At 42.3% G+C, this 23,432-nt stretch overlaps 1 protein-coding gene across 6 annotated transcripts in view; it reads left to right on the top strand.

Moving 5' to 3' along the window:
* The first annotated feature begins 653 nt into the window (after positions 1-653).
* TICRR (TOPBP1 interacting checkpoint and replication regulator) overlaps positions 654-23,432 on the top strand; it is a 48,324-nt gene continuing 25,545 nt past the window's right edge. Inside the window, exons 1-13 of one of the 6 annotated variants that reach the window (XM_030317377.1) lie at positions 654-1,331; positions 7,360-7,639; positions 9,505-9,743; positions 10,876-11,110; positions 12,072-12,201; positions 16,119-16,258; positions 17,057-17,275; positions 19,727-19,878; positions 20,873-20,970; positions 21,281-21,374; positions 21,470-21,549; positions 21,709-21,948; positions 22,433-22,529. In XM_030317377.1, coding sequence (XP_030173237.1) covers positions 669-1,331; positions 7,360-7,639; positions 9,505-9,743; positions 10,876-11,110; positions 12,072-12,201; positions 16,119-16,258; positions 17,057-17,275; positions 19,727-19,878; positions 20,873-20,970; positions 21,281-21,374; positions 21,470-21,549; positions 21,709-21,948; positions 22,433-22,529 — 2,667 coding nt within the window. In that variant the 5' untranslated portion in view covers positions 654-668. Of the gene's footprint in view, positions 1,332-5,675; positions 5,917-7,359; positions 7,640-8,493; positions 8,785-9,504; positions 9,744-10,875; positions 11,111-12,071; positions 12,202-16,118; positions 16,259-17,056; positions 17,276-19,726; positions 19,879-20,872; positions 20,971-21,280; positions 21,375-21,469; positions 21,550-21,708; positions 21,949-22,432; positions 22,530-23,432 lie in introns of those variants that run through there. The other 5 variants (XM_030317378.2, XM_030317382.1, XM_030317381.1 and 2 more) reach the window with 5 other exon arrangements.

The following is a 23,432-nucleotide window of genomic DNA, read 5'->3' as shown; positions in this document are numbered from 1 at the left end:
GTCTTTTATTTGGATCTAATTACCTTCTTCAGAGAAATTCCTTGAAATTATTGGGGCAAAGTGAACTTTTAATTGTTAATAAATTTTTCTTAAATCACACAAAACGAAAATTTCATCATCGGATTCTATTCCATAGAAAGTCTAGGGCGGCTTCCTCCCAGTTTGAATCGGACCGTCTCAAATTCCCCTCCAGTCCTAAATTTCCAGTCTCGGTAAACATCTCCCAGCAGCCCGCACCCACGCCTGCGCACAATCGCCCAAACGCAGGCCTCCTGACCGAAGGGGAATCTTAAGGACACGCCCCCGAAGCGCAACCTCTTTAAATTTTAAAATGAAGGCCCGAGCCAATGAATGTTAAGTTTCTCCCGGAACTGGGTGCCCCGCTCACAGCCACGCCCTCCACCAATCAGGCAGAGAGCTTCTCCGTCGTCCTTCCAATCAGCGCCAAGGCTGGGAGTTACTCACGTAAGTTACGTAAGGCGAGCGACCAGTAGGAGCTGACTCTGGGGGCTGACTCCGCCAATGGCAGCAGCGCTTGGAGAGCGCGGGAGCTTTTCCACCGGGACTCCTGAGGGAAAGTGGTGAATGGCGCTGGTTCCCTGAGCCGAGGCCCGAGAGGACGGCGGCGCTGGCCCCGGCCGGAGCCCGGGGGCGGCGGCGCGGCCGGCATGGCCTGCTGTCACAACGTTATGTTGCTGCTGGACACCGCGGGCGGTGCCGCCGGCCGGAGCCCGGCCCGGCGGGCCGCCCTGCGCCTCCTCACTTACCTGAGCTGCCGATTCGGCCTGGCCAGGGTCCGCTGGGCCTTCAAGTTCTTTGACTCCCAGGGGGCGCGGAGCCGGCCGTCCCGCGTGTCTGACTTCCGCGAGCTGGGGGCCCGCTCCTGGGAGGACTTCGAGGAGGAGCTGGACGCCGTGCTCGGGGACGGCGCCCACGGCGCCCACCTGCCGGGCCCGGCGCCCAGGGCCAGCCACACGCACGGCGCCCTGATGGAGACGCTGCTAGACTACCAGTGGGACCGGCCCGAGATCACGTCGCCCACCAAGCCGATCCTGCGCAGCAGCGGGAGGAGACTGCTGGACGTGGAGAGCGAGGCCAAGGAGGCCGAGACTGCGCTCGGGGGCTTCGTGAACGCGGTCTTCCTGCTGGCCCCCTGCCCGCATTCGCAGAGGGAGCTGCTGCAGTTCGTGTCCGGGTGCGAGGCGCAGGCCCAGTGCCTCCCGCCAGCCCCTAAGCAGGTGATGGAGAAGTTGCTGCCCAAGCGAGTGCAGGAGGTCATGATCGCCCGAAAAATCACCTTGTACTGGGTGGACACCACCGAGTGGCCCAAGGTGAGTTACTGGTAAGGTCCGACTTGGTGCACGGTGCCCTGCGGGATCAGCCGGAACCTGGCGGCGTCCGCAGAGCCGCCACTAGACCCAGAATGCGACCAGCCTGACCCGCATGGGTCCGTTCGGGAGGAAAGTCCTGTGGTCACAAAGTGGGACAGTCTCCACGACAAAACAGGTAGGTCCTTGGGCCCTGTTGAGGTCAGCGTTTAAAGCCCTTCACAATTTGGGCCCTGTCCGCCTTCCCAGGGAATACTCCAGCATGTGAAGCATGGTCTCTTGGGTCAACAAATCTCGAGTGCTTGTTCTGTCTTATCAGCCACCCGGAAGCCTTTGCGAGTCTAAGCCTCTCTTCCAACGCCTTGCCCAGTGGCAACACCTCGGTCTCTGTTTTGAATTTCCACCCACTTTTGTGGCACTTACCCTTTCCCAGTGATCAGTTCCGCTCCTGCAAGTCTCTCCCTTTCATCTGGTCTAAAAACGTCTCAAAGGCAGGTCCGCACACCCCTTTGTGTCCCCTGCAGATGCACCTTGAACTTGTGCGAGCTCAGTTAAGTATCTGTTGACTAAAGGAGTACATTTAGGTACTTCCGGTTCTAAGTGGCTCATTTGGGGCCCCAGCTTCAGTTAAACACCCCTGATAAGTATATATTTTTACCTTCATTTTTCTGCTCTCTGCTTGTTGTAATAGTCAAGCCATTGCACTGAGCGCCTACTGCACGTTGTAGCTGCTGGGGGTGCGGTGGTCAGCTGAAGTGGTTTACCCTCTGGTGAGGAAGATTCATAAAACAGATAAGATTAACAGATCAAACAGGTGAGCAGGAGGAGGTAAAAGGGTGGGGGGACTGTTGTATATAGGGTGATGGTCAGGGGAGGCCTTTATAAGCAGAGAAGGTGAAGGAGGAGGAATGTGAAGGCTGGGAAAGAACATTCCAGGCAAAGAACAAGTATAAAGGTTTGAACTAGAAACGAGCTTAGTTTGTTTCAGCAAGTGCCCATCCATGGGGCCTAAGCAGTAAAAGTGCCGATTTTCTTCTAATTGATGGGAAGTGGGTTAACCAGGTGAAAGATGTGATTCTGCTTATTGAAAACTCCTGCCACTGAACGAGGGGTGGGTTAAATTGCAAGATTACAAATGGAAAATGAGCAGATGCTTAAATAATGATATGTAATGTTAAAATTTCCAACGTGCTTTCGCATACAAAGCCCAAAAAAGTCGTGGGAAATGCAAAATAAGGCAGCAGTGGCTTGTCAAAAGGAAGGGACAGAGTGTTTAAGGGGGATTGTAAACATTTCATGGAGAAAAAGGAATCCTAGAACTTAAAATTTCTGAAGGCAGCAAATGAAGTGTTGGACCCATACTCAACACATAAGTGTTTGATTTGGGATGATTGACACCAGATCACAACAAAGACTTGGTTCTGAAATTATATCAAATACTGGCTAGAAATCTTAACAGATGGGGCTTGGAGATCCTTCTCTCCTTTTTCTCTTTTTGGAATAGCTTTACGATAAGGAGATTGATGGTACCTTTTTGGAGACCCCTTCCAGTTCTGACACTCTACCTTCTGAGGGGATGGGTCTTCTCTGAGGCTTCCCTTCTCACATTAGCTGTGTGTTTCCCCTAAGAAAATGTCCCATCAAACAGGCTTTTCTGGAATTTTTTTTTCTGGTGAAGATTGATCCTTTACTATTCAAAAAGCCTCTGCCTGGCCACACCTTGGAGACAAAAGGGAGCTTTGGGTCCTGTCCTTGGAGAGCTCTGGCTACAAGGGCAGAGAAAAGGGAAGGAGAGAAAATCCAGGCCCTGTCTGGTGGAGCTCCCCATCTGGGAAATGCAACGGGAGAAACAGAACCTGGATTCACAGACTGGGGGAGGAGGGATCCAAGCACAGAACTCTGGCAGAATAAAGGGAACATAGGAGACTCCTGGAACACTTTCGGCTTTCTCTCCGATTTATTCAACACCTACTTATTACCTGTCTGCTAGGTGTGCTGAGTGTACCATTAAGTGAACCAGACCGATGCTTTCCTGGAGTTTATAGTCTTGTGGACATTTATAAATCTCCAGATTCGAAACTATCACTAAGGCTTGTCTGTCAGTTATTCTGTAATATGCATAAAAATGAAAAATATAGGGGCGCCTGGGTGGCTCAGTCGGTTAAGCGTCTGACTTCGGCTCAGGTCATGATCTCGCGGTCTGTGAGTTCGAGCCCCGCGTAGGGCTCTGTGCTGACAGCTCAGAGCCTGGAGCCTGTTTCAGATTCTGTGTCTCCCTTTCTCTCTGACCCTCTCCCGTTCATGCTCTGTCTCTCCCTATCTCAAAAATAAATAAACGTTAAAAAAATTAAAAAAAAATGAAAAATATAACCATACTCTTTATATTGATTGTGTTTTTTATTTTGAAATAACTTCAAAAAAAATTTATTTACATCCAAGTTAGCTCACATAAAGTGTAATAATGGTTTCAGGAGTAGAATTTAACGATTCGTCACTTCCATATAACAGCCAGTGCTCATCCCAACAAGTGCCCTCCTTAATGCCCATCACTCATTTAGCCCATCCCCCCACCCAGCACCCCGCCAACAACCCTCAATTTGTTCCCTGTATTTAAGCATCTCTTATGGTTTGTCTCCCTCCCTGTTCTTGTATTATGTTTTCTTCCCGTATGTTCATCTGTTTTGTATCTTAAAGTCCTCATATGAGTGAAGTCATATATTTGTCTTTCTCTAATTTTGCTTAGCATAATACCCTCTAGTTCCATCCATGTTGTTGCAAATGGCAAGATTTCATTCTTTTTCATCACCGAGTAATATTCCGTTGTGTATATATACCACATCTTTATCCATTCATCCATCGTTGGACATCTGGGCTCTTTCCGTACTTTGTCTCTTGTCGATAGTGGTGCTGTAAACATTGGGGTGCATGTGCCCCTTCGAATCAGCGTTTTGTATCCTTTGGGTAAATACCTAGTAGTGCAACTGCTGGGTCCTAGGGTAGCCCTATTTTAAATTTTTTGAGGAACCTCCACACTGTTTTACAGAGTGGCTGCACCAGTTTGCATTCCTCATGGTGGTTTTTTCAAATCATGTGCATATATTACTTCTCATCAAAAGTTGATTTTTTTTCAATTCTTATTAAAGCTTTACTTTTCAATTGATTAGCAGATTTTTTTTTTCCTGGCCATCCTCTAGCCAGAATCTCTAACAATTTCAACAAATTTTTTGTTTCCCTTTGGTGGAAAACCCCAATCAGGATCTGTGGTGTATGAACTAGCTTACCATTCTCCCCTATAGCAGTGAACACAGGCATGGACACATGGATGGTAACGGCAGATATTGATTAATTTCCAAACTGGCATGCATAACTGAAAAGTCTTACGATATATTGTTTATCTTCGTTACATGTGATATTTTCTGTTCTCTGATATTTCCTATCCTGGTTTGTTTTTTTTTTTTTAAACGCTGATCATAAGCCAGGAAATTGATCCATCAAAGGATCCATCCGAGTCCATCAAAGGGTCATAACCCTTCTATTAAAAGCACTATCCAAGATAGTTCTGGGTTCTTGGACTAGTCTGTCCTTCCCTTGCTGTGACCTTGGGCACTCTTATGCCCCTCTTTGAACTTGAATATATGGAAAGTTTGGAGATATCCTGGAAGACCTCACATTTCCATAGCAATTTATTGTCTACAGTTATTAACTGTCCTGTGGAGTAGGCAAACCAGCACAATAATCATATTTTGGGGTAGGCACTCTTCTGTTCCCATACTACTTGAATATTCTCATGTTATATTGTGATGCTGCATTAAATATTTCATTTTATTACTGTTTTATTCCACCCCCAACTTTAAAATTCTAGAAGACAGGCACTGTGTCTCACTAATCTATGGCGTATAAAGTTTGCTCAATGAAAGTTTGAAATCCATGCTTGGGTGTTGAGACTCAGAGGGGGTCACCTCAATGCTCCCTGATAGAATTCCCACTGATTAAGTAGGTCAGTTCAGGATGTTTGCTCAAATGGGTATTGGAGTTCGACCAAATTGTTGTAATAAAACAAGAGTTTAATGCCTTAAAAAAAAAAAAGTTTGTTAAAAGAAGGTCGAATGGAACATTGGCTGTGTGTGAGGAAACGAAGAGCGGCTTTTTACAGAGAAAGCAGTATTTGAGCGAGATTACCAAACTTAGTGAAGAGGGAAGGGGAAGACACAGGAAACAGCGAACAAAAGCATGGATGATAAAACAGGGCACGTTCAGGAAACATTAGTGGTTCAGTGTGTCTGGAAAGCAGCGATGGGTGAGGGAAAGATAATGTGTTTGGAAAGTTTATTTAGGCCTGGGCTATCCAAGAGTTACGTTATCGTGGAGGCAGTGGGAAGCCCTTGAAAGTGTTTTAGAGAAATAGCATGATGTGATATATGATTTGGAAGAATACTTCTTAGAGAAACATGGAGAACAGATTCGAGGCGGGACACAGACTTTAGAGGCTGTACAGTAAGAGTTCAGGCAAGAGATGATGAGGACTTTGGTGAGAGCAGTGAGGACAGAACTGAGACCTGCTTGGTCCCCACACAGTCATGTGGAGTGGGTGAGTCAGCAGTGATCCCCCTCTAGGAGAGGGGCTCCTGCCTAGCTCCCTTGGTACCTAGCCATTGTTGTGTTCTGTTGTGTAGGACAGAATTATTTTTATTAATGTACTGTATGTTTCTTTTGACTCTTGACATTTCATGATTCCTCTCCAGTGATTTTTATCACTTCTGTTCCTTGCCAGAAAATAGAACTCAAGTGTTGTTTTCACTACATGGGCACTTTCTAGAAGGCATAGTATGTAGTAGTTATATTCTTAGGCTGTACAGTAACAGGATACTGGCCATTATTTGTGTTTGGCTTAATAAATACAATGATTGTGGAATTTGATCCTTTAATGTAGATGCCAGCTTGACTTTCTCTTGATCTCCCTAAGCTTGCTTTCTTTTTTTTAATATGAAATTTATTGTCAAATTGGTTTCCACCCAAATTGAAACACCCAGTGCTCATCCCAACAGGTGCCCTCCTCAGTGCCCATCACCCACTTTCCCCTCCCCCCTACCCCCCATCAACCCTCAGTTTATTCTCAGTATTTAAGAGTCTCTTATGGCTTGCCTCCTTCCCTCTCTGTAACTTTTTTCCACCCCCCTTCTCCTCCCCACTGATCTTCTGTTGAGTTTCTAAGGATCCACATATGAGTGAAAACATAAGGTATCTGTCTTTCTCTGCCTGACTCATTTCACTTAACCCTCTCCAGTTCCATCCATGTTGCTACAAATGGTCAGATTTCATTCTTTTGTGTTGCCAAGTAGTTTTCAATTGTATATATAAACCACATCTTCTTTATCCATTCGTTGGATAATAAATAAAGTTGATGGACATTTAGGCTCTTTCCATAATTTGGCTATTGTTGAAAGTGCTGCTATAAACATTGGGGTACAAGTGTCCCTATGCATCAGCACTCCTGTATCCCTTGGGGAAATTCCTAGCAGTGCTATTGCTGGGTCATAGGGTAGATCTATTTTTAATTTTTGGAGGAACCTCCACACTGTTTTTCAGAGCGGGTGCCCCAGTTTGCATTCCCACCAACAGTGCAAGAGGGTTCCTGTTTCTCCACATCCGCTCCAGCATCTATAGTCTCCTGATTTGTTCATTTTGGCCACTTTGACCTCACTCTGTGAGGTGGTATCTCAGTGTAGTTTTGATTTGTATTTGCCTGATGAGGAGTGACGTTGAGCATCTTTTCATGTGCCTGTTGGCCATCTGGATGTCTTCTTTAGAAATGTGTCTATGGATGTCTTCTGCCCATTTCTTCACTGGATTATTTGTGTTTTGGGTGTGGAGTTTGGTGAGTTCTTTATAGATGTTGGATAGTAGCCCTTTATCCGATATGTCATTTGCAAATATCTTTTCCCCTTCCATCGGTTGCCTTTTAGTCCCCTAAGTTTTCTTTATGGGTGCCTCATTTATAACTACCTGAGGTTCTTTATAATTTTTATTTCAGTTGTGGGAGTCCCCAGATCACCGTGGGTACTGGACATTGTGTCAACTGCTCCACCTTGTAGGAGGCACTATCTTACCATCCGAAACTTTCCGCCAGGATTGTACTAAAGCTGGGAAAATACTACTTGGTAGTGAAAAAAAGCTGTCAAGTGAATCTCCCCTCACTCCATGGATTTCGACTCTGCCATCTGATGCCACTTTAAACTGTTTGCTCTATAATTCTCCTGCGTATGAAGCCTCGTTTCCACGGATGGAAGGAATCTTATTTCTCCCTGTTGAAGGTAAGCAAATACTATTTTGGGGGCTTTTATGGTCTCAGGTACATTCATTTCCTCAAGGCAGATCCATGCTTTTCGCTTGTTTAGAGTTTCCAGCAGGCTAGGCGCTCAGTGCTTGTAATTAAAAGATACCCATGTAAAGGGGCACCTGGGTGGCTGGCTCAGTGGGTTAAGCATCTGACTCTTGGTTTTGGCTCAGGTCATGATCTCACAGTTCATGGGTTCGAGCCCCACATCAGCCTCTGTGCTGGCAGTGCTGAGCTTGCTTGGGATTCTTTCTCCTTCTCTCCCCTCTCCCTCTCCCCCTTCCCCCACTCTCTTTCCCTTTCTTTCAAGATAAATAAACTAAAAAAACAACAACAAAAAAAAAGATACCTATGTAGAATCAGAGGTACCACAGGAAAGGGTTGGACGTGGGCACAGTATAACTGCCAGCCCACCTTTGAAAAGAACTAGTGAGTGATTGTTTAAAGAGTTTCCCAGCTGGGGTGCCTGGGTGTCTCAGTCAGTTAAGCATCCGACTTCCGCTCAGGTCATGATCTTGCAGTTTGTGAGTTCAAACCCCTCATCTGTCAGCACAGAGCCTGGAGCCTGCTTTAGATTCTTTGTCTCTCTCTCTCTCTCTCTGTCTCTCTCTGTCTCTCTCTCTCTCTCTGTCTCTCTCTGTCTCTCTCTGTCTCTCTCTGTCTCTCTCTCTCTGTCTCTCTCTGTCTCTGTCTCTCTGTCTGTCTCTGTCTCTCTGTCTCTCTCTCTGTCTCTCTCTCTCTCTCTGTCTCTCTCTCTGTCTCTCTCTCTCTCTCTCTGTGTCTCTCTCTCTCTCTGCCCTTTCCCCACTCATGCTCGAGCGCTCACTCTCTTTCCCTCTCTCTCCCCCCTCCCTCTCAAAAATAAACATTAAAAAAATTAAAAAAAAAAGTTTCCCAGCTGTTGTAAAGAAGGATAATATTGTTCAGGTGCTCAAGCAGAGGGGGTGGTAAGATTTCCCACCTCATAGAAGAGATTGAACAATTGAAGACCATAGAGAAGCGATGACTGATTAAGAGAAGAAATAAATTAGTTAAGAGGCGCTGAGAATGGTGCTTGTTACCAGGAAGAGCCAGCATGGTGAACTCTTCGTAAATTGGCTTTGCCGTGTGGTCTGTCGTATGGTGAATCTCCTTTGTGAATCCTGTCTCCACACAGGAGTAATCCTACCTAGAGATGTAAACCTAAAACTATGTGATGCATTATGTGCAGTTTAAGGAAACTTCAAGAGTAGTTTTGTTTAACCAGTTCTGTCATACCTAGTTTTTAGACTTTAACATTTTTTTTTTTTTTAATTTTTTTTTCAACGTTTATTTATTTTTGGGACAGAGAGAAACAGAGCATGAACAGGGGAGGGGCAGAGAGAGAGGGAAACACAGAATCGGAAACAGGCTCCAGGCTCTGAGCCATCAGCCCAGAGCCTGACGCGGGGCTCGAACTCACGGACCGCGAGATCGTGACCTGGCTGAAGTCGGACGCTTAACCGACTGCGCCACCCAGGCGCCCCATTTAGACTTTAACATTTTAATAAGATCTGATACCCTGGACTTAAGAGGCAGTGTTGTCTTTTTTGCAAGTAATGAGTATTACTTGAATACTTACGTCGAAGGCGTAATTATTGAGAAGTTCTGACATTTAGTTGCACCCGTGTAATTCTTTTCATCTATCGCTCTTCCCAGAGAGCGAAATGAACTTGCTCTGATAGCCTGTTGGCAGTGGAATGACGGTTGAAGTGTGAAGTGACAGTTACTAGCACCTCGACTGACAATCTGATTTTTTTCTTCTTACTATTCTATTTTTAGTACCTCTCACATTAGAATTTTAATATTCCTTATTTCTAATAGACAAAGAGATTCAAGAAACATGGACAGTCACCCTAGAGCCCTTGGCCATGCATCAGAGACACTTTCAGAAGCCGGTCAGAATTTTCCTAAAAGGCACAGCAGCCCGGTGGTCTCTCCCAGCGAGTAGCATTTTGGGCACCGATAGCTGGTTGCTACAAAGTCCAGAGGAGAGCAGATCAACTCAAAGACTGTTATTTCAGCAGCTGGTAAGCAGGCTGACTGCTGAAGACTTACACCTGGTAGGTACCGTGTACACGCTGAGTTATTCCGGTCTGATGACGCACTTGTACGGTTCAATAAGGGGTCTGAGAGGAGCCAAGGCTGGATCCACATAACATACTTTAGTGACACAGGTGATGTTTTTGTGAATCATACTATTTCACGGTAGCATCATGACGGTGCTTGTTGGTGAAGAAACAGTTTATAAAATTGCATGTACCTTGATTCCCATTAAGTTAAATTATATTCACATGGGAAGAAAAGGCAGCGGGTCAAATGGAAGTATTAGGGCGGTGAAATCATGTGTGGTTTCTTGTTATTTTTTTGAGTGTTCTAGTATATATTTCTAAACTTATGTATTTTTATATCCTAAATGTCATTGCTATGAAGCCCTTCACTGTAAAATTGGATGTAATAGTGTTTAATAGTTCCACAAACTTAGAAATGTCTTCTGAAAAACACATAGGTACCCAGATTTGATTGAAAGGTGATGATTATTTTCAACTACTGGCAAATTTTTTACCTTACTTTGTCTTTTGCCTCTGTAACCTCAGAAGGCTTCTGTCTAGATCCTTTGTGAAACATAGAAAAACTGTAGTCTCTGGACCGACGTTGTTCTTTCTAAGAGTTACGTGTGTTCTGAATGAAAGAGCTCGACTCAGGGAGTCAGCTGGGCCTCTGCTCTGTTCTGCAATTATGTATCTAAATCCCTTAAGTGGTAGTATTGCCTCATGGTTAAGAGCATGGGTTTCGAATTCATACACATACAGGCTTGGCTTCTGCCTCTTACCAACTCGGTAACCTTAAACAGGTTACTTATTCCTCAGCCTTAATCCCTCCTCTGTAAAATGGGGGTAATAATCATTTTTTTACCTCAGAGCGGCTGTGAGGATTCGGTGAGTTAAAATCACATAAGTGCTTAGTAAATATTCCCGGTAACCTTAGGTTTTTCTTGTTTATAGATTGAGAGATTAGGATCATGTGGTCACTAAATTCAATTTGAACGCTAATACCCATCCAGCCCGTCTGTTCCACAGTTTTGTCTTTTGTAATAATCTTTGGGAGAAACTATCATTCTGTCTTTTACTAAGCTACATTCTCCTTTAGCTGTACATCAACAGTCTTCTCAATTAATTAGACCTTCTGATGTAGGTTGCCAGCGTGGACCCTGGTGAAGGCTGGCCCCCCATCACTGGAGTTATTTCCCCCCTCTCTACCAATGCTACAATTCTCACTGTGTTCCGCACCGAGGAGGCTGAATTTCAAAGACATTTTCTCCAAACAGTTGTGGCAGAGAGCCCCCAGGATACAGCGTCCCTTTTTTCTGATGTTATGGATATTGTACTGAGTCAGATTCACAGTTCACTTGAGGATCCTGCCACCTGTGGTAAGCTTCTGAACCGATAACTAACATACTCTAGGGCAGTGGTTTATAGTTTCTTCTACCATCAGAATTTTTTTCACTATGCTCTTCGTAGAACCCCAATATCTATTATAAAACAGATAAAAGCAAGCTACGATACTTTAGGCAGTTTAAATCATCATTATTTGTAGAAATCCTGAAGCACCTCTGAGGAGGCCAAAGGCTCTATGAAACTGGTGTGAAATCAGAGGTATGAGATGAAACCTGTATTTTAATATACTTATTGAAAGTGAAAGTATTGTGCTCCTGTCCACCTCCAATCTGGTGCATTGTTACTAATAACAGTACAAACCCTATTTATGCCAGGTAGATATAAATATAATCAATTTGATATTTATCCCATTCATTCAACAGATTTATTGAGTGCCTGCTATGGCAGGCACTGTTCTAAGTAATGGGAATATATCAGAGAACAAACTAGACAAAAGTCTGTGTTCTTACAGAGTGTACCATCTAGTCTGGGGAGACCAGACAGTGAATAAGGAAATTGCATAGTATATTTAGAAGAGATAAGTGCCATAGTCATAAAGCAGGAAAAAGGGAATAGGGAGAGTTAAGGGGTGGGGGGTTGAAATTTTAAACAGGCTTTGTTGAAAAAGTAATATTTGAGCAAAGGCTTGAAGGAAGTGATACAAAGAGGTAACAGCAGACGCCGAGACTCTGAGAAAGGTGTGTGTCTGTTACATTTGAGGGACCGCGAGCAAGCCTGCGTTTTGTACACTGTCGGGAGTGGCATTTTTCATTGACAGCATAGACCCATTGGGGTTGGTGGTGTGGATGGAGGAGTGTTGTTAGTGATGCGGCTGTGCATCCTTCGTAAGAATGCGGCCAGTCCAAGGGAGGAGCAGGTGTTTGGGTTCTCTGCTTTGGTCCTAATGCGTCTTTTTCTCTCCTTCCTCTCCCATCTCTGCTCCTGTCCCTGTAGCTCCTCCTGTTCCAGAGTGGGCCCAGCAGGAGCTTGGCCGCACCGGTCCTTGGAGCGCGGCCGTCATGGAGAAGTGGTTCCCCTGTTCTAACCTGACTGGCGCTAGTTCAAGTCTGATGGAGTCATTTTGGTAAAACTTTATTTCTCTGGATATTGATTGATGAAATCGGCCCTCACTTATCTGCTTATGGGTTTGTTTGGTTTTTTAGCATACTGCATTTTCTTAGTGTAGTCCAGTAATACTAAAAACTACACATGGAGAGCATTGTTTAATGGGGATAGAGTTCAGTCTTATAAGATGAAAAGAGCTCAGGAGATGGATGGAGGTAATGGTTGCACAACATTATGAATCTACTTAATACTACTGAACAGTGTACTTAGTATATTTTACCACAATTAAAAAACTTGGGAAAAATTAATTACAAAAACAAAATGTTCTCATTATGGAAGAAAATATTTAGTATTAAATCTCAGTAAAAATGAAAAATAACAAATTTGTATAATGCAGCTAAGTTTATGCATACAGGAAGATTTAAGAGCTTAAACTGTCTTTTAAAGAAGAAAAGTTAGGGGCACCTGGGTGGCTCAGTTAAGGGTCTGACTTGGTTTTGGCTCAGGTCATGATCTCCTGGTTTGTGAGATCGAGCCCCACATTGGGCTCTGCTCACACCTAAGAGCCTGCTTGAGATTCTTTCTCTCCGTCTCTCTCTGCCCCTCCCCTGCTCACGCACGCTCTCTCAAAATAAATAAACATTTAAAAATAATAAGGGGAGTGTAGGTGGCTCAGTCAGTTAAGCGGCCAACTCTTGGTTTCAGCTCAGCTCAGTTCGTGATTTCGATCAAGCCCCACATCAGGCTTCCCATTGATGGTGCAGAGCCTGCTTGAGATTCTTTCTCTCTGCCCCTTTCCCACTCACTCTCTCTGTCTCAGAATGGATGAATGAATAAACTTAAAAAAAAATTTGTTTTAATAAAACAAAAAATAAAAAAATAAAAATAAACGTTAAAAGCCAATTAGCTAAGGGTCCAATACAGTAAATAACAGAGTAAATCCCCAAAATAAAGAAGGTAGTAATAAAGATAAGAACAATAATCACAGACAATAGAAATCAACAAACATAAAGTGATTTTTTGAGAAGTCAAGTAAAATGGAATTATCTATTGTAAAATTGAGTAATTTTTTTTAAAAAAGACATAAACCATATTAGAAATGTAAAAGATGAAGCAGAAATTCAAAATAGTATTAAGAGGTAAAGTCAAGGTTTATTTTTGCCATATAGATAACCAGTTGTTCCAACCCTGTTTATTAAAAGTCTTTTTCTCATTAAATTACTGTAGCACTTTGTCCAAATCAGTTCACCACCATTGTGCAGGTTTATTTCTGCAAAGAATCTAGTCCAGAAGTTGTTAATATCACATTGTCTTGAGTACTGAAATCAAGTAGTTTTAGTCCTCTCAACTTTGTTTTGTTTGGTTTCGTTTTCAGAATTGCTTTGACTATTTGAGAAACTTTGCATTTCCATGTAAACTTTAGAATTATTCTGTTAATTTCCACCAGGAAACCCTGCTAGGATTTTAGCTAAGAGTACATTGAGTCTGTAGATCAATTTGGGAAGAATTGACTTAATAATGAGTCTTCTGATTCCTGGATGTGGTATAGCTTGCCAGGGCTAAGACAGGACAGGTGCACTTTTCCCTATAAGATAGCAGTGTTTACCATAAAGCACTAATAAATAAGGTGGTGTGGTATTGGTGCAAGGATCAACAGAGAGACCCATACAGCAGTGGAGCCCAAAGAGTGACCCACACCAAAGCAGCATACACCAAAGGCAGAATTATAAGTAGACTGTTGGGGAAAGAATAGACTGTTCTATTAATGGTGATGTGACAATTGGCTCTCCAGAAGAAAAGCAATAAAAATAGATTTCTACCTCACAGCATACACAGTGATAAGTTTCTGATAAATTTTAAACAAATGTGAAAAGTAAAACTTTAAAATCTTAAGGGAAAACACAGGAGGAGTTCAGGCTTGGAATGGGTTTCTTACATAAAACATCAAGCACTGAAACCATGAAGGAAAATATATGACTATAATTTAGAATTTCCTATATGATGAAAAGGCCTAGTCATAGGCCTAGGTAGCTGTAATCCATATAACCAGCAGAGGATTTGTATCTAAATTAGTACAGAGCTCCTAAAAATCAATAAGAAGAAAAGCAATTGGGCACAGAATGCAAACAAGCAATTCATACAATGAAATCCAATAGAGCAGTAATTTGAAAAGATAAGATACTCCGTTTCAGGGTGCCTGGCTGGCTCAGCCAGCACAGCGTGTGACTCTTGATCTCAGGGTTCTGAGTTTGAGCTCCACATTGGGCCTAGTAGAGCTTACTTAAAAAAAAAAAAAAAAAAATGCTCAGCTTAAGCAAATGGAAATGAAAACGACGGTAAGAAACCCCCCACAAGATTCTGTTTTATACCCATTAGATTGTCGAAGGTCAGTAAGTCGGATATAGCACATAAAGAAATGAGATTTGTATTCCTCGTAAAGGAGAAACTTTACATGCTGGCACCCAGCAATTCCACTTTTACATGTCTACATTAAAATATTTGCACAAATACAAGGAGAGCTACACTCGATTGTTCATTGCCAGTCGTTACAAGTGAAAAAGTGGAAAGAACCGGCTCTCAGCGGGGAAACGGATAAACAGACTATGGTATAGTTACACAATAGAACATTATAGATAGATTAGTAAAATGGAATAAACGAGCTATTTATATACTCATGAAAAATGTTGAGTACAGACAGAAAATTGCAAAAGGATGATGTATGGTATTTTTTAAAACTTCCAACATATACAATAGCAATTTATGTTGGTTTTAATACATACGTATGTCTCTATGAATCAGATACAAGTCTAGGAATACTTCTGGAAGGAAAGGATGGGAAAAGACTGGGGCTTTTCTGTGTCTATAATGCTTAATTTCATTAAAAGAATCTGAAGTCGATAAGGTCAAGCTTTAGCAAATATTTAATCTTTGTGGGAAGAACACATCTAATAATGCTTTCACTACTTTTCTGTGTAATTGAAAGGCTCATAAGTTCTAAAAAAAATTAACAGAATGAAAAACAAACCATCCCTACAGTTAAAGGAAATCCCAGCACACTTAGGGAGAATTAGTCTGCTTCAGAACTGCACGTGTGAAGCCGAGAAGCCCAGCCCATTCAACCAATGTCACCATAACTTCCTCCCACTTTTAGATCAGATAATGGAAGATAGTGAAATATAAGTAATAAGTTTTTGTTTTGTTTGTTTTTGAACGTTTACTTATTTTTGAGAGAGCGCGAGCTGGGGAGGGACAGAGAGAGCGAGACAGAGGATCAGAAGCAGGCTGCTCATGCACTATGGGTGCACCGTCAGTGCAGAGCCCGACGCGGGGCTCAAACTCACAAACCGTGAGATCGTGACCTGAGCCGAAGTCAAACGCTCAACCGGCTGAGCCACCCACGTGCCCCTACAAGGAATACGTTTTCAAAGTTTTGCTCTTTTCATGGTTTCCCTTAGTGATGTTTAGCCCCAGGCAGAGAAGCATTTGATATCTAATCCCCTCTGCCACACTTCCTCCCCTTCTCATCAATTCCAGATTAGTTTACTATGATGTAATGGTGATGTGAAAGAATTATTCAGAAGGCACCGTGACACTCACTATACTGTATTGCATCGTCTTCTACTTTAATGTATGGGCAGTGGGTAGAAAACAACTATGGAATAGTTGCCTAAATTAGACATGTACCGTAGGACCTTAAGGATCTCACCAATATAGAAGTCACTACCATATGTAATGATTAATGGTTTTGTTAACAGGTGGCTTCTGTCCCTGAGTCTGTTTAAATCATAAATGAGAAGAGAGAGAAAATACATTTTTTGAAGGCTGCTTGTGGGGATATCTTTTGATTAGCTTTTAAAGGCTAATGAATTTTGTTTTTAAAGCATTTTGAAAAATCAGCATTTCAGCTTTGTACTAGACATCTTGACTTGTTCACAGGTTACTACAGGCTGCCTCATCTAATAAGGAAGAGTCTTCCAAAACTGAAAGTGAATTAACGTGTTGCCTCTCTGACCTCTACCAGAGAAAGTCTCGGGAAGAATCCACTGTGTCTAATCAGGAAGACAGCAAAAAGAAACGTATGCACATAGACTGTTTCTTGGTGCAGTCTTTCTTGAGAGTGTGTGTTTTAAAAGACTGGAATTCCCTAAAATGGGGTTGAAACGGTAACTGAATAAGAGGACAAGTTCTCGCATTTCAAACTTGAAAATGATTACATTAGTACAAAAGTGATGTTAAAAAATCGCCTACAATCTTACCTTCTTAATAAACCATTTCCATTTTTAGTTATGCAAGTACAACTTTGTATGCTACTCATCAATATTTATTTCCCTGTGCCGCCTTGCCTCTTCAGTTACTGTTCCACCTCATTGCCTCACAAGATTGATGAAATTTTTCTGTTGTTGAACGGTTTTCAATTTTTATCATTATAAGTAATACCGTAGTATATGGGGTGCATAGGATTTATTCTTTGAGTGACTTCCTTAGTGTAAATTATCTGGAACAAGTTACTGTATCAAAAAGTGGGGGAAAAGTAGCTTGCAATGCATACCGCTCAATCGCCTTCCAGAACTTTTGTCACAACTCTGTGACCACTGGGTGATGATACCTTGGGTCTGTTCGGCCTCTGCCTTCCTAAAAATCATCTGATCTTGTTGCCATATTTAGTTCCTAAACTTCCGTTACAAGAAGAGCTCTCTTTCTCTTCTGTGTTGTAGGTACAGACCGATGGGAGAACCACCTCATTCACATCCTCCTGAAGGGATGTACTTTATTGCAGTATCCCTTCACAGAATACTGAGTCTGAATTAAAGCATTACTAATTCTGCAGAAGTAAAAGCTATTTTACTTGTCTTCCCACGATGCTGTTTTGGTAGGAGGGGTCCCTCGCACCCCAGTGAGGCAGAAGATGAACACCATGTGCCGTTCCTTAAAGATGTTGAATGTCGCGAGGCTGAACGTGAAGGCCCAGAAGTCGTGTCCAGATGGCAGTCCAGATGCCACCGGGGAGAAGGGGATCCCAAGGGCAGCCGTTGGAAGAACGGCAGATAAAGTGGAAAACCGAGGGAGAACACTCCGAAGCTCTAAACCTAAAGGTATTTATTCCTCGATGCCATCGCGTTTTGGGGTCTAAGGCCACGCTTATTCTTTCATACCCTTGTATTTTTATAAATTTTAATCCTGTCCTTCAGTTAATGAACATTTATTGAATATCTGCTGAATTCCTCAAGGTGTGTTACGGGGAATACAATAAAAATAGGATCATGTCCTATTCTCAGATTTATGATCCAATCACAAAGATGACAATAGTGAATTCATATATGCATGTGTACATGCGAGCGTACACACACACACACACACACACACGAAGTACATAATGGACTAATACAACGTAAGACATAAGAGAGCCAAGAAGCTACAACAGCAAAGACATACTAGGTGTCGAGAACGAGAAGGTCGGCTTTGGGCCAGAAGAGGCTGAGAAGGCTTCTAAGGAGGCAGTGGAACCCAGGCTGGAGTTTAAGGAACAAGCAGAATTCAGACGACAGGAGGGTAAAGGAAGAGCGTACTAGATGGGAGATTAGCCTCAGTAAAGTCACAAGAAGGGCCATGGCATGGCCCTAGGACAGGTAGTTAAAGAAGCTTTAGCCATTGAGGAAGAGAGGGAGATGGGGAAGCTTTGTGACTCATCTAGTGTATTGAGGTCTTTCAGAGTTGGGCAGAAGAATTTCATCCAGTAGTGTTAATTTTCCTATTTGTTTCTTTCTTTGCTAAAAAAATGGATTGCATTGCAGTGTGTTTCTCATCCTCAGGGCACATTCTTAGCTCACGCTACCAGAGCCGGTCCTGTGGGAGGTGAACTTTGGACAATAACTGCATGATGTTACCTTTGATTTCTTTTGAGAATTCTGGAGTAAAAGTTTTCTCCTTGAAGAGTTTTTTTTTTCCCCACCTTTGGAATGCTAGATTCACAGATGATAATCAGTTTGAATGGGACAGAACATCTTTAATGAGCTAGTAAAAAAGTATTCACGAATGTGGATGGTTCATTCAAGGGAGAGCAAAATTAACAGTACTCAAGTGCCATTAATATTAACACAGTTTCTGGATTAGATTCTGAGCAGAAATAGACCCGCCCAACAGTGGTACAGGCTTTTGGACAAAGGTGCCCCAATAATTCAGTAGGAAAACGATAATCTTTTCAACAAATGGTGCTGGAACAGATGGGTGTCTTGATGGAAAAAAATGAACTTTGACCTCACCTCTTAGTGTTTCAAATCTTTGCTCTATTTTTCCATTCTAATACTGCTTATTTATCCTTTCTCTATTTAATATTCCTCAGTCTTACCATAGATTTCTGTATCTGGTTTTGCAGAGAATTATTTTTTTGTTTCTGCTGATCTCTCTTGGTTTTTTTCCCCTATTTAATTCATTTCTGTTCCTGTTTTTAGTATTGCCTTTGTTTTTTGGATTTATTCTCTCATGCTGTTTCTTCTGTTGTACCCTTAGCTAATTGGTTTTTATTTTTCTTCTTTAAAAGATTATTTAAGTCTATGAACTTTCCTTTAAGTTTTAATTTAAGTGCATTATACAAGTTTGCTATGTTCTGTTTTCACTGATACTTCTAAATATTTGGTGACATCCAGAATATAAGGGAATTTTTTAACCCAATCTGATAGTTTCTCTTAACCAGCATGTGCATTTGTGAAATAGATGTTTATAATTATTGATAAGCTTGGCTGTTTTTTAGAGTCTTATTTTGTGCTTTCTAGGTTTTTTGTTTGTTTTTTCCTTTCTAGCAGACTGGGATTAATCAAGTTTTGTTTGTTCCTCTTCCTTTCTGCTGGGTTTGGAGGTTATATAGGTGTTTTTTTTTGTTGTTTTAGAGAGAGAGAGCGTGCGCATGTGAGAGTGCAAGCAGGGGAGAGGGGCAGAGGGAGAGAGAATGAATCTCAAGCAGGCACCCCGCTCTGTGTGAAGCCTGACGCGAGGCTCGATCCCACAACCTCTGGGATCATGACCTGAGCCAAAATCACTAGTCAGACGTTCAACCTACTGAGCAACCCAGGCATCCCTTTTCTTTTCTTTTTTTAAGATTTTATTTTTAAGTAATCTGTTCACCCAACATGGGGCTCGAACTCACAACCCTGACATCAGGAGTCACATGCTCCACTGACTGAGCCAGCCAGGCACCCCTATAGTTTCTTTTCCATTAATAGTTATCATTAAATTTATAATGTGTACATTTGATTTGCAGAGCCTTAATTAATCAGGATCTCTGCATTTCTCAGCCTCCCCACCACTGACATTTTGGATGTCTGTTAGGGGCTGTTAGGGGCTGTCCCTTGAACCACAGGATGTTTAGCAGCATCCCTGGCCTTTGCTCACTAGATGCCAGGAGCACCCTCCTCCTCCCCACCAGTCTGGCAACCCGGAGGTAGCCACACGTGCCCTGGGAGGCAAGATACCTAGTTGACAACCACTGGCTTAAGCCATACAGTGACTTCAGCTGGATGTGATGATCAACTTAATTTTTTTTTTCACAGACTTTAAAACTGAAGAGGAGCTCCTGTCTTACATACATGAAAATTACCAAAAGACTGTGGCCACAGGAGAAACCATGTTGCGTTCATGTGCTCGGAATATGATCTCAACCATTAAAGCATTCCTAAAGTCAAAAGGCACCAAGGAATTGGAAGTAAGAGAGTATGGATGTTGCTGTTTATTATAGGTGGAGTGGTTGGTTGCTCGTTGGTGGGTTTGGTTCATATGTCTTGGGAAATGATTGCTATGCAGTGTGTGATTCAAAAATAAGAGAAGGGATGAACTTAATTCCAGATCTGGGGAGGTAGACACAATGAACTGGTAAAGCAGAAATCCAGGAAGTAGGCTGGGTGAGGGTAGTGGTAATTACATGTACTTCTTTTTAATGTTTTTTAAAGAGCAGAGGAGAGGGGGAAAGGGACACATCGAGAGAATCCTAAGCAAAGCTTCATGCTCGGTGTGGAGGCCGACGTGGGGGGCTCGATCTTACAACTGCGAGGTTATTACCTGAGCCAAAATCAAGAGTTGGGTGTTTAACTAACTGACCCACCCAGGCGCCCCTTCGTGTACTTCTTTTCTAACAAAATCTCTGTTCTCAACTACATGTTAGCTGCATGAATTAAACCAGCGGTTTTTACCTTAGGTGACTTTAGAGTCACCTAGAACATTTTTGAAAAATGCTAATGCCTGGTTTCCTCAAGACCAACAGAAACAGATCTCTTGGGCTTGGTTCCTGGGTATATGTACTTGTAAAAAGCTTCGTAGATGATTCTATGCAGAGGGAGTATTGTAAACCACTGGTTTAGACCATGCTGTCATTGTCTTTATTCACGGTTAGTGCTGAAAGCCAGTCTTCTTCTCAAAAATAGATAGGAGTTATTTATAGTCCTTAAGGTTTTTTTTTTAAGGTCAGACATGCAAGCTTGTTGTAGCCACACCTCCTTGCTCTTAAATATCTTTTTTACCCTGTTTTTTTTTTTTTTTTTGAAGATATGAAATAAGAACATTCATTTCACTATTTTTCGTTCAATAAGAGGGAAATACCTAAGGGGATATACTTCCCTTCTTAGGGCATTAGTCAGCTGTGAAATAAATTAGATATAATAAGTAACTCAGTTTTCTCCTAGGTAATAATTCTGTATTTTCAGATGAACTGCCTGAATCAGGTAAAAAATCGCCTCTTAAAAACTAGCAAAAGTCTTCGGCAAAATCTGGGCAAAAAACTGGATGAAGATAAAGTCAGAGAGTAAGTAACTACCTTTGTTGATTGATTGACTGATTTACCACCACTCCCAAACAAAGCTCTAAGATTTGCTTCTATTCATTTAAAATAGATCGCCAATTGTTCAAAGAGGCTCTTTGTGCCTGATTCTTCGTGATGTTTTAAGGTGCAGTTTGAGTTACCCATTTATCTAATAATCATGTCATTACTTAGAGAAAGCAATGACTCTTCTTTTTGGTTGTCGGTTCTTCTGGAAAAAGATCTTTGCTTAAGGAAGGAGCTTTTAGTTAAATGGCACTCATGATCGATATGACCAAGTATTTTTTCTCTCAAGGTGCCGGCTTCAGGTATTTCTTCGTTTGGAGATGTGTCTGCAGTGTCCTTCCATACATGAAAGTGTAGATGATATGGAGCAAGTGGTGAAGGAGGCAAGTATATAAGCTCAGGGCCCCTGGGAATCAGCCTCAAAGACGTTCAGCGTCCCTGTAGAAGGCATATGGTAATTTTCCACTGTCTTCTTCAGGTGACAGATTTGCTGCGCATGGTGTGTTTAACTGAGGATTCGGCATACCTCGCGAAGTTTCTGGAAGAAATTTTGGAGTTGTGAGTTTGAGGACTAGTAACTTTACTACTCTTTTACCAGGAACCACGTGTGGTATTGTGTGCGAATCGTGGAATGGGAGGACTGCTTGTGCTGGATGAGGGGTGGAACGGAGAGGGTGGAACGGTGGCCGCTCCACGTTCAACCAGTCTGTTCCGCAGGTATATTGGCTCCATCCCGAAGACGCTCGGAACTCTTTACGACAGCCTGGGGTTTATGATTCCTCAGAAGCTAGCTGGCGTCCTTCCTCTCGACTTTTTCAGCGATGACTCCATGACACAGGAGAGCAGATCACCGCTTCTTTCTGTGCCTCTTCTGTCAAGTGCTCAGAGATCAGTGTCGGGCGGCACTGAATCTGACCAACTGGAGGAGCTTCGCACCAGATCAGCTAAGAAGAGAAGGTGGGAGCTCCAGAGATTGGAGGAATTACTTGCACTGTTGTAGTTCAGACAGAGGGCAGTTGCCTTTAAATAATTGAATTCCTAGCTGCCCGTACTTCTGAATCATAGAAACCACTTCTCAGAGTTCCTAACCTACATCATCTGATGCCTTTCACTACCCAGGGAATATGCAGTGTTGATGACGTGGTCCACAGTGTCCTTCTTACCTGTCCTCATGGGGTTGCCAGGAGCCTTTTATGAGACAAGTTGAGGGCTTCTGCGTACTTTCTGTTTTTCTTGATGTTCTTCATTGCTCATAACTAGTTGAATTTATAGCAGTTATTTTGGAAATTGTGAAGTTGGCGTATTTCGCTACAGATTCAGACCAGTGTCAAAAAAACTGACTTTTATTTAATGTTCTCTTAGAAACTCTGGTTCTTTTCTAATGTAACTACTTGTCACCTCTATTGAATGTGTTTTGGCTCTTTGTTTCTGTTTTTAAAAGGAAAAATGCGTTAATAAGACATAAAAGCATTGCAGAGGTTTCACAGAATCTTCGGCAAATTGAAATTCCCAAAGTGTCCAAGAGAGCTACAAAACATGTAAGTTATTTCCAGAGGACAGGAAATGGTGCTTCTAGGTCTGTTCTTTCCAGCAGGAGTTGATTCAACAAGTAAGATTGAAAGGCAGTGTCTCTACTTTGAGGAAATGGTCATTGGAGAATATAGAAATAAAAGTAGATGTTTTTAATCCAACAAGTAAAGAACTATAAATTTGTTAAAGATAAACCATCTTACCCAAAAGTGTGACAGTTAGAGGTGATACAAAGAAAATCAGCAAGTGAAAGTTAGGAATGAATAAGTGAATTCAAAATATCTAGATAAGAAAACTCACAAAATAATAACTAACATAAGCAAAGAGACCGTTGAAAAAGTAATGTGCATCATGATAGGACTTTGCAGATCAGAAGGTGCTTTTCAGTACCTTTTACTTCAGTAAGGTGGGGTGGAGGAGGAGTGCTGTCGGGACCCAGGTGATCTGCTTTTCTGTGACAGTAGATGGGAGGACTTGAACCCAGCTGCAGTCTGTTAATATTAAGTAGAACTGATGTTTTATTAAGGAAAGAAGAGAGTACCTTGAAACTTTTGGAACTGCAGGCACTCTGAGAAGAGTTAAAATTCTATAAGAACTAGTTTTAGAAGCATTAATCATAACAACGATTTGCTTTGTTTCTAGATATGTATAGCTGTCCTTTGGGATTGGAGGTGGGATTGTATTTTAAGAGCTAGTGGTATTCACTTCCTTAGTGTGCCTTCATAAGTGTCCATGAATCAGGCACTAATCTTATATGTTGGAATCATGAGTGGAAAGCAGGAAATCCAAAAGTGACAGCAGCAGAAGTGGCAGGCTTCCTCTCTCTAGATGTTACAATGATTCACGGTCCTTTCTAGCACTCCTTAAGTCAGCCTCCATGTGGTAGTTCATTCTTCAACACATTGGCATAA

Source organism: Lynx canadensis, chromosome B3, assembly GCF_007474595.2.
Source record: "Lynx canadensis isolate LIC74 chromosome B3, mLynCan4.pri.v2, whole genome shotgun sequence".
NCBI lineage: Eukaryota > Metazoa > Chordata > Mammalia > Carnivora > Felidae > Lynx > Lynx canadensis.
Note: the sequence above shows the minus strand (reverse complement) of the source record. Positions and strands in the feature narration are given on the sequence as shown.